General features: G+C 43.7%; 1 protein-coding gene across 1 annotated transcript; it reads left to right on the top strand.

Annotated features, from left to right (window-relative positions):
• Positions 1–4,150: 4,150 nt before the first annotated feature.
• LOC115135947 (fibroblast growth factor receptor 4-like) lies at positions 4,151–24,513 on the top strand. The gene is made up of 16 exons (XM_029671200.2): positions 4,151–4,883; positions 6,801–7,000; positions 9,726–10,061; positions 10,272–10,325; positions 10,842–11,105; positions 11,275–11,531; positions 11,879–12,002; positions 13,269–13,598; positions 13,809–14,148; positions 14,301–14,422; positions 14,539–14,649; positions 14,839–15,029; positions 15,943–16,065; positions 16,535–16,743; positions 21,489–21,594; positions 21,994–24,513. Exons 2-16 carry the CDS (start codon positions 6,907–6,909, stop codon positions 22,168–22,170), a joined length of 2,838 nt encoding a protein of 945 aa, XP_029527060.1. The 5' UTR covers positions 4,151–4,883; positions 6,801–6,906; the 3' UTR covers positions 22,171–24,513.
• The last annotated feature ends 21 nt before the right edge of the window (positions 24,514–24,534 follow it).

Below are 24,534 nucleotides of genomic sequence, written 5' to 3'. Positions count from 1 at the left end.
TTCATTGACCACAGATTCTTGCCATAGCTTAGGGTGATGTCAAATTATTGGGGTGTCTGCCCCTTGGTGTTAGGCCAGGGACCCCACATAGTGCAGGCATTACCACCGGTGTTATATTCTTTATGAATTCCATTTTGCCTCCTTTATTTGTGTACTTTGGACTTTCGCTAAAGATGTTGTAAAATCTGACCCGTGTTAAAACCAGATCTCAGGAAACAGGAGACAGAAAGGTGAGCCAATCTAACAGAGTGGGAGATGAGTTACATGCTGTCACATGTGCTCCCTCTCCGGCCTGTAGGTCACCAGGCTGCTCATTATGGCGCACACCTGTCACCATCGTTATGCGCACCTGCGCATCATCAGACTCACCTGGACTCCATCACTTCCCTGATTACCTGCCCTATATATGTCACTCCCTTTGGTTCCTTCCCCAGGCATCATTGTTTCTGTTTCAGTTTCATGTCTATGTGCTGTTCGTGTTTCTTGTTTTGTATTATAGTCCGTTTATTTTATTAAAACACTCACTCCCTAAACTTGCTTCCCGACTCTCAGCACACATCATTACACATGCATGGTGAAAGCCCACACATCTAACCTGAAAATGTCATTTTAAAGAATAAGACAGATATGAGAAAGATCTAACACAAAACATCTATTTTCTGTCTAATAACATTGTTGTCACCAAAGGGTTCACCAAGGTTACTGGGATGTTTAATATTTATGTAAATTATATTGACTGTGTGGTTCAAAAGTGTAATTGTGCAGATGATGAGATCTTCAGATAGTTGTTGATACCATCTAGACTGCTTGTCATAACCTGAGGCTGGTTTAACATTATGCAGGGCTTTTTCTTGGCATAGCTTTGATCTGAAGGGTGTACATGAGAGGATACTAATAGTGTATTTTTTATTTCTTGTTTTACCTTTACTTAACTAGGCAAGTCAGTTAAGAACAAATTCTTATTTTCAATGACAGCCTAGGAACAGTGGGTTAGAACGACAGATTTGTACCTTGTCAGCTCGGGGATTTGAACTTGCAACCTTTCAGTTACTAGTCCAACGCTCTAACCACTAGCCTACCCTGCCGCCCGTATGTGCATGAACAATGTATTTCTAAAAGTCAAACATGTTGATTTTACTAGTTTTCGAGCACAAAACAAGTGCAGATAAATATATATTTACCTGCACTTGTTTTGTGCTCGAAAACTAGTAAAATATATATATATATATATATATATATATATATATATATACCTGGATGCTAGGTCAAGAGAAGGACAGAGAGAAGAGAGAGAGGAGAGGAAGAAAACGAAAACCAGGGAGAGAGTCAGAGAGGGCCGGAAGAAATAAAGTGAGCGGGAGAAAGAGACACACAGAGGGAGAGAGAGATCAGTCTTTTTTGACATTTACATTACATTTAAGTCATTTAGCCGACGCTCTTATCCAGAGCGACTTACAAATTGGTGCATTCACCTTATGACATCCAGTGGAACAGTAGTGCATCTAAATCTTTTAAGGGGGGGTGAGAGGGATTACTTTATCCTATCCTAGGTATTCCTTAAAGAGGTGGGGTTTCAGGTGTCTCCGGAAGGTGGTGATTGACTCCGCTGTCCTGGCGTCGTGAGGGAGTTTGTTCCACCATTGGGGGGCCAGAGCAGCGAACAGTTTTGACTGGGAACAGTGAGAGAGGCGGTTAGGAGGGGATCTGCAGGGAAACAGAGGAGCTGCAGAAAATAGGCTTTAATGGGGCATTCACATTCAGCTGGTGGGCACAAAGGAGCGGCATTGGGATTTCGGAGCTGGGCTGATTGTTAGCCTGGTGTGCTTTAGTGCCGGCCGGGAGAACCCAGCTCTGACTGATTGTGGGGAAAGACTCATTGTTGAGTGGAATGTCAGCAGTTTTAAAGGAGGCCAGAGAGGACAAGGAGAGAGAAGGGTAAAGAGAGAGCATGAGGGAGAGGAGAGAGAGAGAGAGAGAGAGAGGGAGAGAGAGAGAGAGAGAGAGAGAGAGGGAGAGAGAGGGAGAGAGGGAGAGAGAGAGAGAGAGAGAGAGAGAGAGAGAGAGAGAGAGAAGTGGGTTGGGGGGATGACAGAAACACTCAGACAGAGCAAAGAAAGGAAGACAGAGAAAGAGATGCAGAGAGGGGGATGAGAAGAGAGAGAAAGAGATGCAGAGAGGGGGATGAGAAGAGAGAAAGAGATGCAGAGAGGGGATGAGAAGAGAGAGAAAGAGATGCAGAGAGGGGGATGAGAAGAGAGAGAAAGAGATGCAGAGAGGGGGATGAGAAGAGAGAGAAAGAGATGCAGAGAGGGGGATGAGAAGAGAGAGAAAGAGATGCAGAGGGGGATGAGAAGAGAGAGAAAGAGATGCAGAGAGGGGGATGAGAAGAGAGAGAAAGAGATGCAGAGAGGGGGATGAGAAGAGAGAGAAAGAGATGCAGAGAGGGGGATGAGAAGAGAGAGAAAGCGGAGGGAGAGAGGTTTGCTTTATTTATGGACCTTCTGGGCCCCAGTGCCCAAGCACCCCTCTCTCTCTCTCTCTCTCTCTATTGGCATGGGAAACATATCTTAACATTGACAAAACAAGGGAAACAGATAATAAACAAAAGCGACATAGACAAAAAAAGATGAACAGTAAACATTACACTCACAAAAGTTCCAAAGGAATAGAGACATTTCAAACATCATATTATGGCTATATACAGTGTTGTAAGGATGTGCAAATAGTTAAAGTACAAAGGGGAAAATAAATAAACATAAATATGGGTTGAATTTACAATGGTGTTTTGTTCTTCACTGGTTGCCCTTTTCTTGTGGCCACAGGTATCTATCCTGCAGCGTTGCTTTATGGCATGATGTCAGGCAACAGACAGGAAGGCCAATAGCGAGCAGGGAATGCTCACTGTGCCACATTGAGGGGCTCTGGCATGGGGACAGTATCATCCAGTCCTCAGTCAGTAGCGTGGCAGTAGAGCACAGTGGAGTGAAAATCAGCCGTTGATTAAACAGGATAGAAATATTAGGCTAGTTTCTGTTGGCATGGCATGAACTTGAGGTGTGTGTGTGCGTGTGTGTGTGTGTGTGTGTGTGTGTGTGTGTGTGTGTGTGTCTACGTGCGTGCATTGGATGGGGCCCACATTCTCACACCATTGTGTCTGACATGAAAGGAGTTCGTGTTCCCCTCTCAAGCTGAAATTTGTTGGCAGAACGTTAGAGCTCTTGCCCATGAGAGTAGCCCAACCGGGGCTGGCGCATGGGCTGTGTGCTACGCTCTCTCTCTTCATCCTGTACCTGCAAAATGCAAAAATAAAATAAGAATAATTTAAGAATAAAAAAGATTGCATTTCAATAAAAGAAAGTACTTGACTAAAACAAATCTTCTCATGAGTATGTAAAGGTTTAAAGGAACTAAACTACAGTTTAGCAGCTGACAGTGTGGTTTGTTAAATGTATAAATGAATTAAGCCTTGTGTTCTGGCTCTAACTGCAATTAAAGGGATTAGGCCTACCTTGGATTGCTTTATACCATAATGATGCAATTAAGCGGGTCATTTTGCAGCTATTAAATAGTCCTACAAAAACAAGTACCTTATAATTGCATGTGTTTCAAAGAACCTTTTATGTCCTATTTGTTTACACACCAATTTAACATGTAATAAATGAAGGAACAATATAAAGCTATCTCACAAAAACAACTTAATTTGCATATGAGAAGGACAATTGTCCTACCTTTACAGTGATTTGCCAAATATGGGAAATAAATGGGTAAATAACAAATAGGCATATAAGTGAAACTTTTATTCAGGTTATGGTTTTGACTTATTTCTCAAGAAGAATACATTTAATGAATTTGTTTTTTAAAACCAAAAGTCTAATAGCCTACGTTTAAAAATAATAATCTATAGTCAAGTATTAAATCTGCCTCAAATGAGACATTAAACGCAATTGAGCAACAATCTGGAGAAACTGTCAATTAAGATATTGGATTTGGGGTAAATGGAGTGGAGGCGGCAGAGATCTTGGTTTATATTTGTCACCGAGGGGGCAGCCTCTGAGGGGATTTGTTTTGGGGGTGGGGGTTACAGAATCTTACCCCCTCCTCCCTCTTCTCGCTCGTTTTAGTCCATTGTTGTGACTCTTGCGCTCACAGTGCAGTGGAGTCGGATCGGCAGCGAGACGCAGCAGAAAGCTACCCCGCACCATTACCAGAGTGGCTAGCTAGCCTAATTGAGATTTAGCTCGCTTTTAAATGTACTGCGTTCTGTTGGGACCAACTCATTTATGCACGGACTCTGAGCTATTGAAGCGCAAACCACGGTGCGCAATGATTGACCAACATATGCTCTATTATTGAAGCGCTGTTGTCGAATAATGTATCCACATTGACTGAGAAAGGAGCGATATAAAGGACTACACCGAGAACATCGGAGATTTATCTGTTTCTATTTGCAGCAACCAACACGGATCTTGTTCCTTCCAATCGCAAGAGGGGAATGTGAATTGAGCAGCAAGTTGCCCGAAGTCTCTCCTTATGGATGTAGCACTTTCAGCAGCATGAACCCGAAATAAGGAGCCAGGCGCGCAAGCCTCATTCTGCTGTGAGAACACAATTGGGTCCGGGTGAAGTGGACTTTGCGCCCCAGTTCCAAGGATCAGCGCTAGCTCCTTCCCTGCCTGCTCCACACCGGCAGCTGTCCTTCATGTTATGGTTGTTTTGATGGATGTATAAGTGTATCTCCGAGGTTTTCACCGGGACCCACATTAAAGGCAATCACCAAGAAACAGAAGCCCAATATTCACATCGATCGAATGGAACTTGGATATTCTGGTGCCTAATAGACTTTATCAAGGATTGATCATTAAGAGCAAAGACCGACAAAAAAGGTAATACGATTTCCTTGGACCGGCGAGGTTGCATAATTATTTACTGGCTGTATGTTTCATTGCCAAATTGATTTGAACTCCACACATTGTACTAGGTCATGAATAACCTTTCTTGCAAAGAGTTCCATGGTTGGTTATGTTTTTTAAAAGCTTTTTTTTAACATTAGGCCTATATTAGACAGTGTGATTCGGTTAGTACAACATTGTTTTCACTGTCATATCGATTTGATTGACTTTGGGAGCGTGTGAAACAGACGCGCGCAAACATGACATGGTGTTGTTGTGTTTTCTCTCCCAATAGTTTATGCGATAAACCAACTGGACACTTTGGATTGGTTATATCAGTTAGGCTACAAAGATAGGCTTATAGGCAATAATTGTAACGCGCCTTGAGAAACTGATTTAAGTTATAGCGAATTTCTCACGATGATCATCTAGTTAAAATGTTACAGAAAGAGTTGTTGGAAAGTAAAGGAGCAGAAGACATCGTTTGATTTATGACAACAATATTGTAACGGCTAAAGCGAATCAATGATCGCAAAAAATTAACCGGTTGTGTAGATCCTCCACTACATTGAAGGCATGTTTATATTTCACTTGGTGCTTTTGTCATAAACACAGACAAATCACTGGGCAACCTTTACTAGTTTATTTCATGGTCTTCATGGGACCACATCGAGATGAACTCACCTTTCACGCACCGTAAATAAGACCACATACCCCCCAGTTCTAAATGGAGAAAGAATAGGCTATAGTTCATTCACGGGATAGTTATTAAACTGTGTGCGCCATGGCGGCACGCACATGGTATGCATGGAACACTCCAGGACTGGCGCCTGTGCACAGTTGGCCCGGCTCGGTTCGGTTGGCGTCATGGCACCTGGACAAAAATAATCACGCCGCTCAGTCTTGTTCCTGTTGCCAACTTTGGTCCCCTGTCACGCGATTATAAAAAATAAACATATTTCCATCAAATCAAAATGTTTTTTTGTCATCATAAGAACAGTCTGCTCTAAAAAATAGTTTAATGTTGAATACATCCTCACTAGATTATTTCAACCTGGACTCAGTGGCAGACGTAACATAGTAAATGTAGATCTGTCTCCCTCCATTTAGTATGATACAGTATGTCACATCTTGTATGGTATGTAGGCTAGTAATTTGTGGATGTCCAGCATCCATTTCGTATGATATGAATTACAGTTTGTATGATGTAATACATATGATATGTTACGAATTACAATGTGTTGTGGCTAACGTTAGCTAGGGGTTAGGGAAAGGGTTAGCTAACATGCTAAGTAGCTAAAATGCTAAAGTTATCCGTGATGTGATTCAAACACTCAACCTTTGGGTTGCTAGACCAACCTCCCTCCTTTAGTTATGGTTTCTAAGTAACATTTTGTCTTATGTAACCATACCAAGCTTAACATATCATACTCATTTGAGCGTCACATTTTTACTTTTACTATGTTATATAAATGTTATGCCTAGTCTTTGAGGCAGGCTGATTATTTAGGGGGCTCGGGGGAAAATGACATGTGTAGGCTTATTTTTCTTCTCTGTTCTGGCCTGTCTGTTGTGTTGAGTGTGCCTGTGGATTTGCTATTGTTGCTCCCCGATAGCTTCCTGGCAAGTCTCATGTGTTTTCATAGTAACGGCCCATTATCCAGACAGGCTGTGCACCTTTCTTCCAGCCGCACATTCACACCCTTTAGTTATTCATGATGCAGGGGACAGTGGACAATGTGCTTTAATGACTGGACAGTCGGGACACCAGTTTAATAATAATACAAGGCCAGTCTAAAAGAGTCTATTTCTATCACTACCTATTCACAAGGCTATATCCCACAAACAATTTCAGTGCTACAATTTTAATTAATGACTGACTGACTGTCTCACTCTGTGTTGTCCTTCCAGGTCCGGTTTTTGGTGTGTGTGTGTTGAGTTTGCCAATGTCCGGAATCGGTGTGTGACGCCAGGGTTAGCCCCCCTTCATTATTTTGCTATCACACACACCTGCAAGATGGTGAATGTCTATACGGTTTGCATCGTCATACTCTGTCTGACTGTTGGACTCCTGACCAAAGCCATCGGGCCAGAAGACGTCAAAACAAAAGGTAGGTTTCTAAACATTGCCAAGACTGTTGTTCTTATATGTTATTTCTCCTATACTGATGAATGGTCCAAAGCCCTCTTCAGAATGATTTGCTGATGGACCACTGGTTGAATTCTCCCAGAGGGTGGTTTCTCAACTATGCAGTTTCTTAAAATACATTTCTCAAGTCTATACTTTCCAGCTTAATGTTTCAAGTGAGGTTGCTCAGTTCTGCTCAGACAAGTAATAAAATAAACCACCAACAAAAGCTTTAAAAATAATAGAAAGGCCATTAAATGAACACTTCCCCCTCACATTTCCATTTTATTCACTGAAAGATCTCACTGGGGAAGTAAAAAAGTGCCCGTAGCTGTACAGTACAGTAAGCCTTTGATTCGTTAGGTTGGTCTATTTATAGGAGAGCAGCGAGCCATAGGGAAGGTGTGATCCAGTCCAATTCAAGGTGACAGGAAGGAGAAAGGTTGTAATCTTTTTTGGGGGGGGGTAAGGATGAAAAAAAAAAGTGTTTTTGGTGCCGTAAACCATGCTACCCGATCCCTCCAAGATCCTGGGGCTCGGAAGTGTACATTTGTCTGGAGGGTAGGAAGGAGAGGATGGTGTGGGGTCCGTCCATTGATGCTTTACAAACACATGCCTGTCTTCATTTATTACCTGCCACAGCCATCCATTTTGCTCTAAGTATTGTTATGATGTGTGCAGATTGGCTACAGGCTCGGTAAATTGCAGCCCTCCAGGCTCACAGGAGCTGGGGTCTTTTTTAAGCCCCTATACTGATCACTATCAGGAATGGAGGAAGCACCTAGTCTGGGGTTTATTTAAAAAACTTTGATCAACTTATTTGCATTATTCACAGCTGTTTAGAGTCCAAGCACAGTAAATAACTTCCAAAAGATTTAAATACAGTTCACTGATGATAAACCCCTCGGCTACCACAGCAGTGAGAGTGGTAAGACAGGGAGAGGGGGCTGTGTAAGGTGAACCCTGGTAGTTTTTCAATGGGCCTGTTTGTTAAGACTCCGTGGAAAAGCTCACTCCCGCCGTGGAGAATGCAGCACTAAATCTCTGCCAGAAAAAATTTGACTCATTGGACAACGGTAATAATTCAGCACTGCAACACCATCCAGGAAAGTTCCTGTTTACCAACCAGAAAAAAAAGAGAGAATGAGAGAGAGAACAGAGGTAGCCGTGAACTCTTTTAAGTGTGGCTGCAGGATGAACTTTGTGATATTTTTCTCGCGGAGGAGGAGTGAAATGTGTGCCACACACATAGTTCCGGAGCACAGGCATCAGTGTGCTAACGTAGGACAGTGCTGCTCACACTCAGGCGTTGACTGTGATTTACTGAGGAATATATCCCCTGCAGATATGACATAGATCAAAATTCATTGGCATGTAGGATACTTTGCATTTGAACTGGTTAATCACTGGTCTGTCCTAATGTGTTGTAAGCAACGTGGGTACAATATTATCGCTCACTGTTGAGAAAGAGTCAGTATATTACTGATAATATTGCGTTATGGCAGTTGGTTCTCAGCATTTCCTTTGTGGTGAAAGGATACTAATGTAGAAGACTTACATTGCCAAATGTGCCACCCAGGAAATAAACAAACCATAGCGTACCATGGATTCACCTCTAAAGGAACTCTAGTCATGAAAGAGGCGAGTGCATCTGATGGCCAAATGGTCAAACCCAGCGTAGTTCCCCCATCCAGTCGAGTCACACCAGTGAAATGTTTTGTGTGGTGTTGTGTTTGTCCCCTCGACACTTGGTGACTATTCACACTCAGCTGTGAGTTCAAATGAAGGCCACAGGCCTCTCCAAGTCCTCACAAGTTCATTAGCATGGTTCTGTGTACTTGGTGGGAAACGTTGCCTTTCCAGGAATAATAGAAAGCGGCACTTTTCAAGTTGCCACGGCTTTTTATACTATGCTGCAAAGTAAATTGACAGTGTGTGATGGGATGGTAAACCAATGGCTAGATGGGTCTCATAGTCAAGTGAATGGGAGTTTTTTAATGGACAAGGAACATATATGGTACTTATTACAGTGTAATAGAACTGTATTTTTTGTTGTTGCTAATTTGAGTTGAATTCAACCAACCATACAAATGATGAGGATAATCGTGGCAATTCAAGAACACTTTTTTTATTTATTTTGATCCAAAGCTCAAGTCTTGAGGTTTTAATATGTGATACCTCTTAAAGCATAATCATGGTATTATGAATTGGCTCTACAAATGGAGCATTACAGAGTGAACAGGGTCGTGTTGTTCTCTCACCATTAACTTGGTGGCCTAGCTCTCCCCTGTGTATTCCTCCTCCTCCTCTACCTCTGCATGGCTCGTAGAGCAGTTAGGGAGAGCAGCTCCTCACGCAGGGGGAACAGATTGCCTTTTGACTGACTGAGGGGGCTGCAGGAAGTAATCACGCAGAAAATTGGCCTGGAATTTGCACTTTTCAGCGTTTTGACTGAGCGGGTACATCGTATATGGCTGAACGAGCAGAGGCCAGGGGAGCACTTATCGTGACACATTAGCCCCCAGTTTATCAGTGCACTCCATCACCCACCAACCAACCAGCCCACATTCAAACACAAGCATGCTGAGAAATGCAAGAAACACATACTTCTATGGAAGCGTTTAGATGTAAACTGAAACCTAGGGAGTTTTTCTATTTTTAAAAAATTATTCTCACAATTCCTCTCCTCTCTCATTCTCTCTGTACAGATCTGAGAGTGCCTCGGCCACTCATCTTGCCTCATTACCCAGAGAATGCTACAGCGGTTGTAGGGGGACAGGTTAAGCTGCTGTGTAAGGTCCACCGGCCGGCCTTCACCAAGGTTCAGTGGCTGAAGAGAGACGGAGATCGCCTGGGAGCCGAGGGCCAGCCGCATCTTAGAGTTCTGACGGCACTCCAGAGCAACATCTCCAAAGTGAACTCTCTGTCACTGAGCAACGTTTCTCTGGGGGACACTGGGGAGTACATCTGTATGGCTGAGACCACCACACAAGCTGGACACCAGCTTCAGTCCATGCAGTCTGCCTGGCTACAGGTTCTACCAGGTAAAACAGAGTTTATTAATCAGGCTATGGGATGCTTCTCACATAGAATTAGGAATTAGAATACATAATTTAATAGGATCTCTAGGGCTTTCCATTCAGTGTAGCCTTGTGTTTTATAGTCAATTATATCCTGATAGTAATTGATGACTAACAACAATAACTAGTTGGAAGTCAATGTATATTAATCTCATACCTTGTCTTTCCTGTTAGAGACCCTGATCTCTCGTTCCCTGGACCAAAGTACGGCCATTGAAGTCCCAGCAGGTAATGGCCATTGAACTGCCTCTATCCCAGTGGATTAGAAAGAACTGAGAGGAGGATGACGGGGGTCATCTGTGTGACTGAGAGGCTGTTTGGTGGGCTGAAACGGGGCTTTCTCTCCGAGCCTGTCTCTTAGACCTCCACTGAACCATTGCCACCCCATCGATTTATTTGTGAAGGCCCATCCGCTGTCACGTTCATTAGCTTCATCCTTTTTATCTTTCCTTTCTCTTTTATTTTTTCGGGTAGCTAGCTTGCTCTCACTCCCACAATGATCTATGCTGAACAAAATAAGGAGCAAAGAGAGGTGGAGAGGCCTCCGGTCGCCATGGGAATTTTTTTTTGTATGTGTCGGGTGGGTCAGGGGAATAATGTGGGCGAGAATTGAAAGGTCATAATTGAGGGAATGGCCACTCTTTTTAAAACGAGATGTGCCCACTGATTGTACTGTGTGTGTACGTGTCTTTCAGCGTGTGTCAATACTCACGTGTTTGTTTTGTCTCCCCATTGTCCCTGCAGTTGTCCTGGATGACCTTGGTGAGGACACCAATGAGCACCTGCTCCTGGAACCAGGTGATGTCCTCAAGCTGCGCTGTGACACCAACCGACCAGGGGGCGTGTACTGGTACAAAGAGTGGACCCGGGTGCTGCACACCGCCCGCATCCAGATCCACGGGGGCGTTATAGAGATCACAGACGTGACGTACGAGGATTCTGGGGTGTATGTGTGTGTCCTCCGGGGAACCAAGGAGCCCCTGAGGAACTTCACCATCACTGTAGCAGGTGAGGTCTGGATCTAGAAAAATAAGATCTGAGCCTTAGAGATACATGTAGGATCCAATCTAGTTTTAGGTTCTATTGATCAATTTCTATGTTCTAAATTCACCCTTTCTAAATGATCAGTTATGATAAAGTTATTAACTCTTTTCATGTCTTTATGCTACTCTCTCAGACTCACTGGGCTCAGGTGATGATGATGAGGACAACGGTCTAGAAGACACGTCAGCTGAGATCGATAATGACCAGGTCTACTTCACAAGAGGTCCCTACTGGACCCACACCCAGCGCATGGAGAAGAAGCTGTACGCAGTGCCGGCAGGGAACACGGTCAAGTTCCGCTGCCCGGCAATGGGCAGCCCTCTGCCCTCCATCCGCTGGCTGAAGAACGGACACGAGTTCAGGGGAGAGCACCGCATTGGAGGCATCAAGGTGAGACAGTGACCAACCTGGAAGCAAAGACAGAAAGAGAGTGGCTAAGGTGGGGAAGGGAAGGAGGGTCAAGGAGGGAGGGGGAGAAAGACGGTGGATCGCGGTTTTCTTTATTAGTGTATAACCTCCACATACTTTGGCCTCAACCCTGGTACCTGACATTTAGTCTCAATAGGGAAGTAACACATTGTGAATCTATTTCAACTGGATCCATCAACAACAAGTTACCATAGAGACAGACAAGCACTTCCAAAGGACAAGCCCATATAACTTGTATCCATAGGAACGGTCCAACACACAACGTATAGACCACCCATTTGTAACGTGTCCGTTTTGTACATTTATAGTTGAGACACCAGCACTGGAGCCTGGTGATGGAGAGTGTGGTGCCTTCAGACCGTGGGAACTACACCTGTCTGGTGGAGAACAAATACGGCTCCATCACACACAGCTACCTTCTGGACGTGCTGGGTAAGAACACACACTCACCCACTTCATAACAAAAACCTCTCTTCACCTACCCAACAATAGTCTGCTGTTTGCTCATCTGACATTCAACTCCCAAAGCTGGGAGTGATAGTATGGGAAATTAGCAAAAGTAATTCCCTCCACCATCCTCTAATTCAACCAAATTCTGTCAAACTTAACACAAGCCCTTTCCGTCTGCCTCTCCATAATGACTGAAAGTAAAGTTGGCATAAACTCATTATAAAGTCTGCACAGCTAGTCAAAGCTCCATGGTGTGTGCAGTACTATACGGTATTGTCACCACCCTCTTACACCCATCACCACCCCACTCTAGACATCTAGACACAGGCCCATCTCCCCGCGGAGCCACTGCCGACCCATGATACTTAGCACATGTCAGACTTAATTACTGTCACGTCCCAGCTCTCTCCCCGCTCTGCCCCAGCGGCATCTCACTAGACACAGAGAAACACAGAGGTTCTAAAGCCCACCTCAGACAGAGGGAGGATAGAGACGAGCAGGGAGCCGCCAGAGCGGCTGGGCCCACGGGGGTGCCACGATTCAACCAGCACCCGCCCCGGGGCTTTAGAAGTCCACCGGGATGTTTCATGATAGAGAGAGAGACACAGAGGCAGTAAATATCAGGCCTGTCGGGGATAAAGAGGTTGAGAGGCAAGGGGGGGAGAGAGAGCGTCCCAACCAGTTTTCCCCCTGACCTGTGACTGGCCAGTTTGTTTCGCCGGCTTGGCAGTCTGGCGTGGGGTCAACTACTGTCTCCAGAAGCATGTGAGGGGGAAAAGAGCATGCACACAGAGAGAGAGAGAGAGAGAGAGAGATAGAGAGAGAGAGATAGAGAGACTTCAAGGCTGGCCTGGCTAGAAAAGAAAGCTGCTAATGAAACCAATTAGTGAGACTGCCTGAGTATGGCTGGCATTGGTTGTGAGAGACGCTGCCTGCTTATCGGTCCCTTCCCCTTTGGCGATGCTGTGCTGCACTGCGATCAGTCAGATTAACACTGGTCATTACCACTGGCCTTTCTCTCCATGCCTCTGAAACGCCACATGTTAGAAAACTAAAATACTGTAATTTTAGATTAGTATTTACTTCAATGGCTAGGGTATTTCAGACAGAGGAATTTCCCGCTCGCTGTCTCCCTGGCCGAACTTTGAACTCTTCCCCCAGTCAAGGGGAATCCTCAATGCCCTCTGAAGTCTAACACTTTCTCTCTGTATTTCACCCTCCCTCCCCTACCTCGCTCTCTGTTTTCAGAGCGCTCCCCACACAGGCCTATCCTGCAAGCTGGTCTGCCAGCCAACACTACAGCGGTGGTGGGCACTGATGTCCAGTTCTTCTGTAAGGTATACAGCGATGCCCAGCCTCACATCCAGTGGCTGAAACACATTGAGAGAAACGGCAACCGCTACGGTCCAGACGGGACTCCTTACGTTCAGATACTGAAGACAGGCAGCCTAAACATGACGGAGGTGGAAGTTCTCTACCTGACTAATGTGACCATGGAGGATGCTGGAGAGTATACCTGTCTGGCTGGAAACTCCATCGGCTACTCCTACCAGTCTGCCTGGCTCACTGTCCTCTCAGGTACGTTTATTACTCAAACAATAGTATGGCAACATATGGCCAAAGTAAGGAATCTAGAAGAGTTCAGAAGAAATGGTCCCTTGTCTTTTGGGTCAACATACTACAGGTCTTTTTGTATCGTCAAAGGAGTTCAGAAGGAATTGTCACTTGAGCTTGAGACAGTTAGTCTCTAACCAATCCTCTTATTTCCTTCTCATTGTCTTCTCACAGAAGAGGACGTAGCTGACGAGGTGGACTTAATGGAGACCAAGTACACTGACATCATCATCTACGCGTCTGGCTTCCTGGCTCTGGTCATGGCCATCGTTATCGTGGTGCTGTGTCGCATGCAGGTCAACCCAAGCAGAGAACCCTTCGATGTCCTCCCCGTCCAGAAACTCTCCAAGTTCCCCCTCCGCAGACAGTACTCTGTGGATTCCAACTCGTCAGGGAAGTCCAGTGCGTCTCTGATGAGAGTGGCCCGCCTGTCTTCCAGCTGCTCCCCCATGCTGGCCGGAGTCATGGAGTTTGAACTGCCCTACGACCCTGACTGGGAGTTTCACAGGGAGAAGTAAGTCCTGCTTTGACTTACTCATTTGTTAGGGGTTTTGTTGAAGTTGCTTAACGGTCATTAAATTCCTCCATCTTGAATGTGTGTTTTGGTTTCTGTTGAGTTCCATGTATCTACACTGTACTGACCATCATTGTCCTTCCTCTTTCCAGTCTGACTTTAGGGAAGCCACTGGGTGAGGGCTGCTTCGGTCAGGTGGTCAGAGCTGAGGCCTATGGGATCAACAAGGACCATCAGGAGAACATCTCCACTGTGGCCGTCAAGATGCTGAAAGGTATGAGCTAGGTACCATCTTCTTGGGGGAGACTGGACAATGACTCGTATTTACTATTAACTCTATTTCCATATATGTTCATAAGACGTCAAATGTGTGTCCTTTTCGTTCCCCAGATGATGCCACAGACAAAGACCTGTCAGACCTCATATCTGAAATGGAGTTGATGAAGGTGATGGACAAGCACAAGAACATCATTAACCTCCTGGGGGTGTGCACACAAGAAGGTTAGTTCAGGACAAAAGTTCACAACAGATAATGACAACCAAAAGTCAAAAGCTACTATCTCACTTTTGCTCCTCACTCATTTGATTCTAGCCCTGCTCATTGAAGTTGCCATTAATGGTGGCCCCATGCCTCCAGGCATCCTCAGTGAGGGTGGACTCAGTCACAAACGTTCTCCTCTCCCCCATCAGGTCCTCTGTACGTGCTGGTAGAGTATGCGTCTAAAGGCAGCCTCAGGGAGTACCTGCGGGCCCGACGGCCCCCCGGCATGGACTATACCTTTGATGTGACCAAAGTGCCCGAGGAGCAGCTCACCTTCAAAGACCTGCTGTCCTGTGCCTACCAGGTGGCTCGTGGCATGGAGTACCTGGCCTCCAAAAGGGTGAGTACTATGTCCTAATGGGGTTTGGCCAGCAATTGAGCTTGTATACCCTACCTCTATCCTTTGACTTTCAAATGGATGAATTTGGCCTAAGGGGTTTAGTTATCTCCGTATGTATTCTATCAGGTTTAAAATGTGTACCTGGCCTTCTATAGAAGGCCTTTGGCCTAAAGGGGTTTAAGACAACAAGCAAGAGCAAGTTGCAAACCCCTCCCTCCTTCCTTCCCTCCTACCCCAACACTCCCTTCCTCATTCACAATCCTCTTCTCTCTTATCAACACACCATCCTGTCATTCCACAGTGGAGTGGTGGTTGAGCCCTGTTTGCCCCTCCGTCCTGCCTCCCGCAGTGGGCTTTGTCCTTTTTAGCACTGCCATAAATCTGTTAGCAAACAGGCGCAGAGCTGTGTCTGTACCCCGGCATCGGGTTTCTGTCTCTGTGGCCTGCTAGGAATGCAGCAGTCTGCAACCACCCCACCATTACGGAGCCCCCGCAAAACCACGGCTTTCTCATTTCCACCAATCCCCAAATGCCACGTCAATTTCAAATGAATACCAAAATAAACTTAATGACATCCATTCAAATCTGGCAGACAGGGATTGTTTTTCGACGAAACCTCCAGATCTATATAAAGTCGACTTAATTTGGTGCGTCTGGTTAAAATTGGACGCTGCGTGTTGACTTAAGACCGGGTCTTTTCATTTTAGAAACTTACAGCGAATAATTTCTTTGTCAATCCTATCTGGTTTTACCAGATGCCTGCAGAAACAGACAACCGCAATGTAGACCTCTTCACGTCATTGCAATACTTTAATTGTAGGGTATCATTTCACAAGCACTTAACATTAAACTCAAAACAACATATATCTTTCTTCATGTTCAATGACTTTACCCTGGTTTCTCCTCTCTATAGTGCATCCACAGAGACCTTGCTGCCAGAAACGTCCTCGTCACAGAAGACAACGTCATGAAAATCGCAGACTTCGGCCTTGCAAGAGGAGTACACCAGATCGACTACTACAAGAAAACCACCAACGTGAGTTATCCTATCCTGCTATCCCCCTGACTGGCTCTGTGGCACCTTGTCCCTCTCCTAAACCCAGATATAAGTGCCTGTGCCAGGGCTGTGCTGCTGTGCGTAGTCTGGCTGGCCAGCTTTTAGAACAGCCCCTGCTGGTATGTGTAGACACAGCACACTGTCTGCTCTCTGTCTAGTGTCACCCAGTCGGCTTGTGCCTGTTTGCAGCTTTAATGCTCTTAAAGACAGATGTTTGATGTGTGCCCACTGATTGGCAGCCAGCTTAATGGAAGATAATTAGAAAAAGGGGACAAGGAAGGGAAGAGGGAAGTGGGTGAAAGAAAGGGAGGAATGGGGGGAGTGGGGGGAGTGGAGAAGACTGAATGAAAGGCTAGAACTGCAATGGTGCTTCGGCTCTGGCGTTGTGGCAACCGACTGACTTACTGCCTGTCCACCGCTCACTAACCATGGTTGTTCTGTTTTGCAGGGACGTCTGCCAGTGAAGTGGATGGCACCAGAGGCCTTGTTCGACCGAGTCTACACACACCAGAGTGACGTGTGGTCGTTTGGCGTGCTGATGTGGGAGATCTTCACCCTGGGGGGCTCACCGTACCCCGGTATCCCTGTGGAAGAGCTCTTCAAGCTGCTGAAGGAAGGCCACCGCATGGACAAACCCTCCAACTGCACACACGAACTGTGAGTAGACACACATAAGTGCATACCAAAACTTACCAAACACACACCACAGCGTTCTCCTCACCTAACCCTTCAACTTGAAGTTGTAAATTGATATTTATTACTGTGTTGTGAAAGAAAGAAACAGTAAGTGGACGTTTGCCTTCCTTTAGAATATATATTTTGTGTTCTTTCTCCTGTGCTATATTTGGATGTGTGTAAATGTGAAAATGCTGTGGATGGGTTATATACCTTGATACCAGCTAGCACTGTCTGTCTATGTGTATATACCCTGATACTAACTAGCCCTGTCTGTCTATGTGTATATACCCTGATACTAACTAGCCCTGTCTGTCTATGTGTATATACCTTGATACTAACTAGCCCTGTCTGTCTATGTGTATATACCCTGATACTAACTAGCCCTGTCTGTCTATGTGTATATACCCTGATACTAACTAGCCCTGTCTGTCTACGTGTATATACCCTGATACTAACTAGCACTGTCTGTCTATGTATATAACTAGCCCTGTCTGTCTATGTGTATATACCCTATACTAACTAGCCCTGTCTGTCTATGTGTATATACCTGATACTAACTAGCCCTGTCTGTCTATGTGTATATACCCTGATACTAACTAGCCCTGTCTGTCTATGTGTATATACCCTGATACCAACTAGCCCTGTCTGTCTATGTGTATATACCTGATACTAACTAGCCCTGTCTGTCTATGTGATATATACCTGATGCTAACTAGCCCTGTCTGTCTATGTGTATATACCCTGATACTAACTAGCCCTGTCTGTCTATGTGTATATACACTGATACTAACTAGCCCTGTCTGTCTATGTATATACCCTGATACTAACTAGCCCTGTCTGTCTATGTGTATATACCCTGATACTAATTAGCCCTGTCTGTCTAATATACCCTGATACCCCTGTCTGTCTATGTGTATATACCCTGATACTAACTAGCCCTGTCTGTCTATGTGTATATGATACTAACTGATCTATGTGTATATACCCACTGACCCTGTCTGTCTATGTGTATATACCTGATACTAACTAGCCCTGTCTGTCTATGTGTATATACCCTGATACTAACTAGCCCTGTCTGTCTATGTGTATATACCCTGATACTAACTAGCCCTGTCTGTCTATGTGTATATACCCTGATACTAACTAGCACTGTCTGTCTATGTGTATATACCCTGATACTAACTAGCCCTGTCTGTCTATGTGTATGTGTATATACCCTGATACTAACTAGCCCTGTCTGTCTATGTGTATATACCTGATACTAACTAGCCCTGTCTGTCTATGTGTATATACCCTGATACTAACTAGCCCTGTCTGTCTATGTGTATATACCTTGATACCAGCTAGCCCTGTCTGTCTATGTGTATATACCCTGATACTAACTAGCCCTGTCTGTCTATGTGTATATACCCTGATACTAACTAGCCCTGTCTGTCTATGTGTATATACCCTGATACTAACTAGCCCTGTCTGTCTATGCCCTGTCTGTCTATGTGTATATACACTGATACTAACTAGCCCTGTCTGTCTATGTGTATATACCCTGATACTAACTAGCCCTGTCTGTCTATGTGTACTAACTAGCCTGTCTGTCTATATATACCCTGATACTAACTAGCCCTGTCTGTCTATGTGTATATACCCTGATACTAACTAGCCCTGTCTGTCTATGTGTATATATACTAACCTGTCTGTCTATACTAACTAGCCCTGTCTGTCTATGTGTATATACCCTGATACTAACTAGCCCTGTCTGTCTATGTGTATATACCCTGATACTAACTAGCCCTGTCTGTCTATGTGTATATACCCTGATACTAACTAGCCCTGTCTGTCTATGTGTATATACCCTGATATATACTGTCTATGTGTATATACTGATACTAACTAGCCCTGTCTGTCTATGTGTATATACCCTGATACTAACTAGCCCTGTCTGTCTATGTGTATATACCTGATACTAACTAGCCCTGTCTGTCTATGTGTATATACCCTGATACTAACTAGCCCTGTCTGTCTATGTGTATATACCCTGATACTAACTAGCCCTGTCTGTCTATGTGTATATACCCTGATACTAACTAGCCCTGTCTGTCTATGTGTATATACCCTGATACTAACTAGCCCTGTCTGTCTATGTCTAACTAGCCCTGTCTGTCTATGTGTATATACCCTGATACTAATTAGCCCTGTCTGTCTATGTGTATATACCTGATACTAACTAGCCCTGTCTGTCTATGTGTATATACCCTGATACTAACTAGCCCTGTCTGTCTATGTGTATATACCTGATACTAACTAGCACTGTCTGTCTATGTGTATATACCCTGATACTAACTAGCCCTGTCTGTCTATGTGTATATACCCTGATACTAACTAGCCCTGTCTGTCTATGTGTATATACCCTGATACTAACTAGCCCTGTCTGTCTATGTGTATATACCCTGATACTAACTAGCCCTGTCTGTCTATGTGTATATACCCTGATACTAACTAGCCCTGTCTGTCTATGTGTATATACCCTGATACTAACTAGCCCTGTCTGTCTATGTGTATATACCCTGATACTAACTAGCCCTGTCTGTCTATGTGTATATACCCTGATACTAACTATGTGCCCTGTCTGTCTATGTATATACCTGATACTAACTAGCCCTGTCTGTCTATGTGTATATACCCTGATACTAACTAGCCCTGTCTGTCTATGTGTATATACCCTGATACTAACTAGCCCTGTCTGTCTGATACTAACTAGTGTATATACCCTGATGATACTAACTAGCCCTGTCTGTCTATGTGTATATACCCTGATACTAACTAGCCCTGTCTGTCTAACTGTGTATATACCCTGATACTAACTAGCCCTGTCTGTCTATGTGTATATACCCTGATACTAACTAGCCCTGTCTGTCTATGTGTATATACCCTGATACTAACTAGCCCTGTCTGTCTATGTGTATATACCCTGATACTAACTAGCCCTGTCTGTCTATGTGTATATACCCTGATACTAACTAGCCCTGTCTGTCTATGTGTATATACCCTGATACTAACTAGCCCTGTCTGTCTATGTGTATATACCCTGATACTAACTAGCCCTGTCTGTCTATGTGTATATACCCTGATACTAACTAGCCCTGTCTGTCTATGTGTATATACCCTGATACTAACTAGCCCTGTGTATATACCCTGATACTAACTAGCCCTGTCTGTCTATGTGTATATACCCTGATACTAACTAGCCCTGTCTGTCTATGTGTATATACCTGATACTAACTAGCCCTGTCTGTCTATGTGTATATACCCTGATACTAACTAGCCCTGTCTGTCTGATACTAACTAGCCCTGTATATATATACCCTGATACTAACTAGCCCTGTCTGTCTATGTGTATATACCCTGATACTAACTAGCCCTGTCTGTCTATGTGTATATACCCTGATACTAACTAGCACTGTCTGTCTACTAACTAGCCCTGTCTGTCTATGTGTATATACCCTGATACTAACTAGCCCTGTCTGTCTATGTGTATATACCCTGATACTAACTAGCCTGTCTGTCTATGTGTATATACCCTGATACTAACTAGCCCTGTCTGTCTATGTGTATATACCCTGATACTAACTAGCCCTGTCTGTCTATGTGTATATACCCTGATACTAACTAGCCCTGTCTGTCTATGTGTATATACCCTGATACTAACTAGCCCTGTCTATGTCTGTACTAACTATCACTGTATATATACCCTGATACTAACTAGCCCTGTCTGTCTATGTGTATATACCCTGATACTAACTAGCCCTGTCTGTCTATGTGTATATACCCTGATACTAACTAGCCCTGTCTGTCTATGTGTATATACCCTGATACTAACTAGCCCTGTCTGTCTATGTGTATATACCCTGATACTAACTAGCCCTGTCTGTCTATGTGTATATACCCTGATACTAACTAGCCCTGTCTGTCTGTCTATGCCCTGTCTGTCTATGTGTATATACCCTGATACTAACTAGCCCTATACCCTGATACTAACTAGCCCTGTCTGTCTATGTGTATATACCCTGATACTAACTAGCCCTGTCTGTCTATGTGTATATACCCTGATACTAACTAGCCCTGTCTGTCTATGTGTATATACCCTGATACTAACTAGCCCTGTCTGTCTATGTGTATATACCCTGATACTAACTAGCCCTGTCTGTCTATGTGTATATACCCTGATACTAACTAGCCCTGTCTGTCTATGTGTATATACTAACTAGCTGTCTGTCTATACCCTAACTAACTAGCCCTGTCTGTCTATGTGTATATACCCTGATACTAACTAGCCCTGTCTGTCTACGTGTATATACCCTGATACTAACTAGCCCTGTCTGTCTATGTGTATATGTCTGTCTACCCTGATACTAACTAGCCCTGTCTGTCTATGTGTATATACCCTGTCTGTCTACTAACTAACTAGCCCTGTCTGTCTATGTGTATATACCCTGATACTAACTAGCCCTGTCTGTCTATGTGTATATACCCTGATACTAACTAGCCCTGTCTGTCTATGTGTATATACCCTGATACTAACTAGCCCTGTCTGTCTATGTGTATATACCCTGATACTAACTAGCCCTGTCTGTCTATGTGTATATACCCTGATACTAACTAGCCCTGTCTGTCTATGTGTATATACCCTGATACTAACTAGCCCTGTCTGTCTATGTGTATGTGTGCAGCTACATGAAGATGAGGGAGTGCTGGCATGCTGTGCCCACACAACGACCCACCTTCAAACAGCTGGTGGAGGAGCTAGACAGAGTGCTGCTGTCTATCTCTGACGAGGTGGGTGTCTGGATCCCCGTTCACTCACACACACACACACACACACACACACACACACACACACACACACACACACACACACACACACACACACACACACACACACACACACACACATACACATACACAAACACACACACACAATCTGCTCGCCAGATGTCCTGTTGCAACAGACTGTTCCAGCTATAGTTTAGTTTATTACTGTAAGACACCCTGTAGTTCAAGATTAGAAACCAAATCTCTCTGGGTTTGTACACAGCACAGTCTCAGATAAAATGTCAAACCTACTACACATCACACAACACAAACGTCAAGCTTAAATATACAATAAAATACACAACAATACAAATGCAAAGTGTTACCAAACTTAACTGTTTCTCTCCTACTTCTTTTTCTTAGTACTTGGACCTGTCGACACCTTTTGAACAGTACTCCCCGTCGTGCGAGGACACCTCCAGTTCTTGCTCCTCGGACAATGACTCTGTCTTTACCCACGATGCCCTGTCCACCGACCCCTGTCTGCTGGGTTACCACGACGTGCATTCTCGGGTAGACATGAAAACGGCACTGCGGTAGACTGTGGCTCCAACGGGAGTCCTCTGGCTCAAAGGGCATTACCTGGAGAAGTTTGCGTTAGAAAACAACCATGTTGCATGAAAAGTGTAACTTGGACTGTCTGCTCTGGGACTGTGCCTAAGAACAGTATCTCACACCATGGCACTACAGGACCCTGGTCACCTAAAATGGCTGCCTCTTCTTCTTATTATCAGGTTTGGGGTGTTATAGTAAAAGGACTCTCTTTTGTTTGGGTCTCTACAGAGAGGATCGACAATGGGCTTCTTGTACTCAAACTCATCCGAGCTTGTCTCTGAACGGTATCCAAACTGGGCTTTTAAACCAGAAAAATATGTTTTAACAAAAAATATGTTTACACTTCATTTTAAGTGTCCATAATAAACCATTCATAAGGCATTATGAGGCATTTACAAATAGTTTTCTCGCATTTTATTACTAATTATTCCTACATTTGTAAATGTTAGTAAGCAAGTTATTCACACATGTATATATATTTCCGTAAACATCCTGCGTTGAATGCTTATTCTTTACCAGGTACTGCTGGAATGTCTACCACGGGTCACTCAAAACCTTCAGAAAGTGTTTATAAAGTATAAATAGTGCACACTTTAGATTACGGACTGCAAAAATACTTTACTAATAATTAGTAAATGGTTTATAAATGCCTTATAAATTATTTATTGCAGACCCTTAAAATAAGGTGTTACCAAAAATATTTATTTTGATATAAAAAAAAACAGAGAAGTTGATTGTTAAATATAAATCTCTCTGTATATAAGATTATTTTACATTTTGCTATTTAAAATGGTCTTAAATCTCAGGATCTCTTGTATTAAAAAGTTGCTGTAGGGGCAGCAAAGTGCCTGAATTTTTTGATTTCCTGTGAATATATTAAAATATACAAATATTTTATGTACATATCACAAAAAAGACAATTACCTTTTATAAATTATTCTAAATGCTACGAAAATGAAGGTGTTCAACTTCAACTGAGGTGAAGAAAGAAACAATGTATTCAAGTGTTTTAACGGACAAAATGTCCTCACGATTCTCATTCCATTTCATCAAAACAACCTCAGCCCCGTTTGTACTCTGCTCTGGCTTTACATGGCATTGAGGCCAGTCGGTCAAAGCCCTCAGGACCCCCAATCCCTTATGCTTTCAATTGTTGCATACATAAACTAACTGTAAGAACAGTATGGTCTGGGCCCTGAAAGAGAAGAATACAATTCAACACAGGACACTGTGGGAATACAGGGGGAGCAGCCCAGCTTCTACTGTCAGTGCTGTATGAAAAGAAAAGGACTGGACCTGCATGTCTGAATGTGAAAGGCCCAGTGTGATTGATTTCTAATGGGAGAATCCTCCTCTTTTGTTTCCCCTCTAAACCCTTTAACCAGGCCCAGTGTGTTTGCAGGGGTACAGGCTGAGGCTGGACCTGGACAATAGGCTCTTTGGCAATCCTGATGGGTGTGACTGTGGGGACACTGTGGGGACAGGGAGGGTAGGGTGATACAGGGGTAACCTCAGCCCCTCAGCCTGGGCCTGTGTGCAAATGAAGAGTCCCTTATTATGTTAATGCATGGCTCCCACTGATAGCCATCTTTATCCTGCTACCATCTTCAATATACAAATGCTAATTCTGATGCTCTGTTTCCATTGGGAAGAACTCTATAAATGTCCTCCAGGGAATGCAAAGGGTTCACCTCAAATCATATAGATAAGCCTTGCATGTTGCTGTTTCAACAACGCTTCACAATCTAACTGCCCTGGGTTGTTTTTCATTCAGATGACTCAAAAGCATTTTTAGAATAAAGATTGTGATGTTGTCAGCTGAAAGCAAAGCATAATGCTCATACAGTAAAAATAAAGAAATAACAAAAGCTATTCAGGTAGCAGGGCAGTGGGGATGGCTACCTTTTTGTGTATATTGATATCCTTACTGTTGAGTTGTGAGATTTATTTGGTGTGTCATCATTTTTATAAAACAAAACATTCAGCAAATTAGCTCAAAAATATTTTTTTTCTCCTGTAAGGCAGCTATACCAATGCATGACCTCCAACTGAAAACCAAACCATGAGCTTCAGAACAGCCTCTTTGAATTGAACTTAGCCCTTCGACATCGAGAGGTTTATCACAAAGATCTTCAGTGTTGTTGTTTTGATTCCCATACTACACAACGTCAGGATCAACTGCATGACATTCCATTTATGTACGCCCAATACAATTGTAACAATCACAATGTTCTTTAAAAAAAATCATCAAGAATATTATTTTAGAAATATCTAATTTATTTGTTTTATTGTTTTGTTTTTATATGAAATAAAGTATAATTTAAAATATCAACTTTGTCTCTTTCTGTG

This window comes from Oncorhynchus nerka, linkage group LG10 (genome assembly GCF_034236695.1).
Source record: "Oncorhynchus nerka isolate Pitt River linkage group LG10, Oner_Uvic_2.0, whole genome shotgun sequence".
NCBI lineage: Eukaryota > Metazoa > Chordata > Actinopteri > Salmoniformes > Salmonidae > Oncorhynchus > Oncorhynchus nerka.
Note: the sequence above shows the minus strand (reverse complement) of the source record. Positions and strands in the feature narration are given on the sequence as shown.

Excerpts from the sequence above, each read along its gene's own strand:
- LOC115135947 (XM_029671200.2), top strand. The coding sequence starts at position 6,907 with ATGGTGAATGTCTATACGGTTTGCATCGTCATACTCTGTCTGACTGTT. Across the intron at positions 11,532-11,878 it reads ACCGCATTGGAGGCATCAAG|TTGAGACACCAGCACTGGAG; the intron begins GTGAGACAGTGA and ends GTACATTTATAG. Across the intron at positions 12,003-13,268 it reads CTACCTTCTGGACGTGCTGG|AGCGCTCCCCACACAGGCCT; the intron begins GTAAGAACACAC and ends CTCTGTTTTCAG.